We start from the raw sequence: 5,807 nt of genomic DNA on the forward strand, positions 1-5,807 counted from the left end.
CCTGATACCTGCATGTATTCACTCAAAGCACAACACCTCACACTGTCATTTAACATCAAGCATGATTTAAGATTGACTGTGGATGCAATGAAGTCTCTTCTTGCTTCAGATTTATTGCTGGTTCTCCAGTAGGGCAAGCAAGGCATAAGGATTTGCTGTAGTCAGTAGTACAGCAAATGGGGTTTTGCTTGCAGGCTGAGGTTCAACCTCTCACCAGGGTCTCCTAAGCAAAGGAGCTGGGTGCTGCTGAGGGGCTCTCCCTGCATCATATTGGGTTTGGTGGAAGAGGTATGAGGGGTAGCTGTTGGGAAGGAGGAGGAGCAGCGGGGCTCCCTCACCAAGCTCCCTTGGCTTGGGCTCCCTGGTCTCCTTACTTTGAATGCCTGGATAACTACTGCCATAATCAGATGAAAAGATTTCTTGGCCACTTGTTTAATTTGTATGGCTTGTGGTATGGTCTCTTTTGTGACTGAGATACTTGGATTTAAGTGTTCAGACCTGCATAGTGAGCAGAGCATTCAGAGGTCAGTGAAGAGCCAAAGCAGCAGCTAACTGTTCTTCACTTGCTGTGTAAATAGCATTAAGGGTGATTGAACCCGTGAATCTCCTGATTTCCAGATAGTCTCATTCAGGAGAGTCCTCATTTATTTTCCTCACTGGTACATGATTCTATGAAGCATTTCTCATGTTCTGCAATACAGAGGTTAAGCAGGAGAGATCTTTATTGTTTAAGAACAGCTTTGCTATTTACATACAAGTATAACTGGAGTGACAATGTTTATTCTTCTATGCTGTTCTCCAGGTTGTGAATCAATCCAAGAATGAACAAATGTAAGAAGTCTTATGTTAACCTGACTACAAACCTTGACAAGTTCAGTCCTGAAATTCTTTCTGAAACTGAGAAGCTCTTTGCGAAGAAGTTTACTTACATTAAGCCGGTGAATAATGAGTGGCAGCTTCCAGATCCCAGCGATGCTTTTACGTGTGATCACAAGGAATTTGACTCACTCCTGGCTCTGAAGGACTCCATGAATGATGTGAAGAATCAGCTCAGTGATAAGAACCTGGATGAATGGCATCAGCACACCTCGTTTACCAATAAAGCAGGGAAAATAATTCCTCATGTGAAGAAATGGCTGAATGCTGAGCTGTGTACCCAAGCATGGTGCAAGTTCCATGAGATCTTGTGCAGTTTTCCTCTTCTCTCTGAAGAAGCTCTTCAGGATGGAGAATTGAATTCTGTCCACCTCTGTGAAGCACCTGGAGCGTTTATAGCCAGCCTCAACCACTACTTGAAATCCCACCATGTCCCTTGTGACTGGAATTGGGTAGCAAATACTCTAAACCCGTATCATGAAGCCAATGACACCCTTATGATGATCATGGATGACCGTCTCATAGCAAATACCTTGCCTTGGTGGTACTTCGGCCCAGATAACACTGGTGACGTAATGACATTGAAACATCTAACAGGACTTCAGAACTTTGTAAGTAATATGGCCACAGTTCACTTGGTGACTGCTGATGGCAGCTTTGATTGTCAGGGGAATCCGGGTGAACAGGAGGCTCTTGTTTCACCCCTTCATTACTGTGAAACAGTCACTGCTTTAATGATCCTGGGCACTGGAGGGTCCTTTGTTTTGAAGATGTTCACGCTGTTTGAACACTGTTCTACCAATCTGCTCTTTCTGTTAAACTGCTCTTTTGAGGAGGTCCATGTGTTTAAGCCAGCCACTAGCAAAGCCGGCAACTCAGAGGCCTATGTAATTTGCCTTCGTTACATGGGCAGGGAGAGCATCCATCCACTGCTTTCTAAGATGATGCAGAACTTTGGAACAGAAATAGTCAGCAAAGCACTTTTTCCCCAGCATGTTCTACCAGAATCTTTCCTTAAAATACATGAAGAGTGTTGCATGTTCTTCCACAAGTGCCAGGTAGAAACTATCTCTCAGAACATCTGTCTCTTTGAGTGCATGGGAGAAGCGGAGCAGATGAAGCTGAACAAGTTAAGAGATTGTGCAGTGGTGTTCTTCATGCAGAGGTTTCATCTGAAACCCATTGCCAGAAAGAACTGGCTTGTCAGAAAATCTCAGACTGGTTGCAGTATGAATGCAAAATGGTTTGGGCAAAGAAGCAAATATTTTAGTACATACAATGAAAGGAGGATGCTGGAAAACCTCACGTGGAATGAGAAACTGGCAAAGGGCTATTTTAATCACTGGGCTGAAGAGCATAGTTTAAATAATGGCGGGAAAACATGCATCCTGGAAGGATTGTCTTCTGCCCTCGAGTGTAGCTTGTGGTACATTTTGGAAGGAAAAAGACTACCAGTGGTAAAATGTTCCCCATTTTGTGATGGTCAGGTCTTGGAAAATCTGAATGAAGCGCTGAACGCATTGATGGGGGGGAGTCTGAAGAGCAGACAGATAGTGCAGACATGTCAGTCGTGTGAAGTGCTTCCTGGGGAACTGATACTGGCAGAAGTGTCTGATCTCTCCAGATGTCATCAGGAAGTCCTAAATGGAAGATGTGGTGGCCAATTCAAGTGCCTTGTGGTAGACTTCCCCCTCCTTTGCGATATTGAAAGCCAACCCAGTATGGAAACAAAGCTCCTGGACTCATCCACACTGATGACATTTAGCTTCTCTTTGCTTTATGATGGAGAACCAAAGTACCAGCAGCAGCTTTTGGAGTGTGTTCTGCATTCGTTGGATCAGCTGACAGTGGGAGATGCATTGATTTTGCCTATTCTCTCTTGTTTTACACGCTTCACAGCTGGCCTGGTCTTTATATTGCACTGCTGCTTCAGATGCATCACATTTGCTTGTCCAACCTGCCCTGAGCCCCTGAGGAGCTGCACTGCTTTGCTGTGCATTGGTTACCAAGGCCTCCCATATCCAGTTGTCCAATATCTGCAGCATCTGAAGGAACTAATGAGTTCTTTGCTCGACACAGACTCTCCCCAGCAAGTTTTGCAGTTTGTGCCCATGGAGGTTCTCCTCCAGGGCAAGCTGTTGGAGTTCTTATGGGATTTAAACACAGCCATTGCCAAGAGACAGCTTCACTTGATTGTGGAAGCTACGCAGCAGCAAATGACTAGTGATGTTTCACTTTAAAATAACTCTAGAATTGAGCAAGTTGCTGCTGCTAGACCTTGTTTCACAGGCAGGTAGAAGGTATTAAAAACATTGTTAATGTGAAGGTGATGTTACTGCAAAAACCTCTGGTGTGATGTTGTTAGTGCTGGGAGGATGTTTTGAGGTACCAATCCCACTTAGACCATATTGGCCTGTTGTACAGAAACCTGAGACTTAATCTCAGATGTAGGGGACATGGGAGGGACAGTGTTTGAAGTGGAGAAACTTTCTTCTCTGTCCCATATCTCCTTGAGCAAGTTTCTTTGCGTGACACTTAAGTCGGAACTGCCTGTAGCGATAGGACAAGGAGTAATGGGTTCACACTAAAACAGAAGTTCAGGTAAGATATAAGGAAGAAGTTCTTTTCTGTGAGGGTGGTGGGGCACTGGAACAGGTTGCCCAAAGAAGTGGTAAATGCTCCATCCCTGGCAGTGTTCAAGGTCAGGTTGGACAGAGCTGTGGGAGACATGGTCTATTGTAAGGTGTCCCTGCCCATGGCAGGGGTTGTTGGAGCTAGGTGATCTTAAGGTCCTTTCCAACCCTAACCAGTCTATAATTCTATGATTCTGTGATGGTAGGTGCGGTGGTGAATTACACCTATTGCATCAGGCCAGATGATGGGGGGACCTGTTTTGTGACATTAGCCCTCATCTGTAGAGCAAACTATGGGAGTTTTGACACACGTGTACTTTTCCAGGGTTTATAGAAGCTGAAACATAGGTTTGGGCCAGAACACTCGGTGATGTGTTTTTGTGTGGCTTTTTAGAATAATTAAAGTTATTCTAATAATTTCAGACTCCTGAGATAATTTGAGATGCCTTAGCGAAGAAGACTTCCATCTGTTTATTAACAAGGAGCTGCAAATGTTTTTCAGGCTGAAAACATGATCATGCGTGGATTTGTGTATCAAGAAATACTTTGGATGCCACTGGAGGAGCAATAAGCTGAAGAAATTTGTGATAACTGTCTCTGGGAAAGTATGGTTAAGACTTGATAGAATTGTAGATTGGTTTGGGTTGGAAAGGACCTTAAGATCATCTAGTTCCAACCCCACTGCCGTGGGCAGGGACACCTCAGACCAGACCATGTCACCCAAGGCTCTGTCCAACCTGGCCTTAAACACTGCCAGGGATGGAGCATTTACCACTTTTTTGGGCAACCTGTTTCCAGTGCCTCACCACCCTCACAGTAGAGAACTTCTTCCTTTTATCTAACCTGAACTTCTCCTGTTTAAGTTTAAACCCATCACCCCTTGTTGTATTGCTACAGTCCCTAATGAAGAGTCCCGCTCCAGCACCCTTGTAGGCCCCCTTCAGATACTGGAAGGCTGCTCTGAGGTCTCCACACAGCTTCTCTTTTCCAGGATGAAAAGCCCCAATTTTCACAGCCTGTCTTCATACAGGAGGTGCTCCAGCCCCCTTATCTTCGTGGCACTCTTCTGGACTTGCTCCAACAGGTCACTGTCCTTATGTTGAGAACACCAGAACTGTATACAGTACTCCAGGTGGGGTCTCATGAGAGCAGAGTAGAGGGGCAGGATCACCTCCTTCAACCTGCTGGTCACGCTTCTATTGATTCAGTCCAGGACACAGGAGGTTTCTGGGCTGCAAGTGCACACTGAAGCTGGCTCATGTTCAGTTTCTCATTAACCAGCACCCTCATGTCCTTCTCTGCAGTGCTGCTCTGAATCATTTCACTGACCAGCCTATAGCTGTGCCTGGGAGTGCCCTGACCCAGGTGTAGGACCTTGCACTCGGCTTTGTTGAACTTCATGAGGTTGACATTGGTCCATTTCTCAAGTGTGTCAGGGTCCCTCTGGATGTCACCCCTTCCGTCCAGTGTATCAACCAAACCACACAGCTTGGTGTCATCAGCAAACTTGAAAAGGGTACACTTGATACCACTGTCCATGTTGCTGACAGTTGGTTCCCCTTAAGGTTAAAAATGATGAAATTGGTAACTGACTCTTGCTTTAAGGGGATCCAGTTTTGTTTTCCATGTTGCTCCTTTGAGAGCTAGATTTTGAGGCCTACATCGAGTATATTAACATACGGTTGTAAGTTTGTAGCACACATGGAAAAAACCTGCTCAGAGGGAAAAGTAATGTTTAAAGGCTTTGCTATCATTATGTGCATGATCCTGTAGAGAAAAGTCAAAAGAAGGAAAATGTAGTCTTCTGATGAATTACCAGCCACCTTCTGGAAGCACTTGTCATTATATAATGTGGGGTGTGAAGGATAGTTGATCACTGGTAAGGGATTAAAGGCACTGCTCAAAACCTGTTTTGTCTGGAGGTGCTGCCCATTGAATTGCCTTTCTTGCCATGTTGGTCGGGGCAGAGTTTAATGCCTTTAACAATGCATTTCTTATTGAAGAACTTGAGAGGTGAATGAGTTGGTGGCTCAGGCGTGACTAATTCATAACACTGTCTGAAAATCTTGCTTTTTACACTTACACGTAAGTAGAAGCTGCCCTAAACAAAGGCTTCTGGGGTTGGTCATGGTTCGTGTTAATTGATTTAAATGACATTGGTTTTTTTTTTTTTTTTTTTTTTTTTTTTGTTGTGAGCTGAGTCGTGCTTCCTCTCTCTGATCAGGCATGCAGGGAACAGATGCTACAGACTGGGAGATACATGCAGTAAGAGCTTCTCCTGTAAGTCAGCTTTTGAAC

General features: G+C 44.7%; 1 protein-coding gene across 1 annotated transcript; it reads left to right on the forward strand.

Moving 5' to 3' along the window:
* The first annotated feature begins 821 nt into the window (after window positions 1-821).
* On the forward strand, window positions 822-3,116 carry CMTR2 (cap methyltransferase 2). Its single transcript, XM_010021770.1, has one exon. The coding sequence runs from the start codon at window positions 822-824 to the stop codon at window positions 3,114-3,116; it is 2,295 nt and encodes a 764-aa protein (XP_010020072.1).
* The last annotated feature ends 2,691 nt before the right edge of the window (window positions 3,117-5,807 follow it).

Source organism: Nestor notabilis, unplaced genomic scaffold (genome assembly GCF_000696875.1).
Source record: "Nestor notabilis isolate BGI_N333 unplaced genomic scaffold, ASM69687v1 scaffold2709, whole genome shotgun sequence".
Lineage (NCBI taxonomy): Eukaryota > Metazoa > Chordata > Aves > Psittaciformes > Psittacidae > Nestor > Nestor notabilis.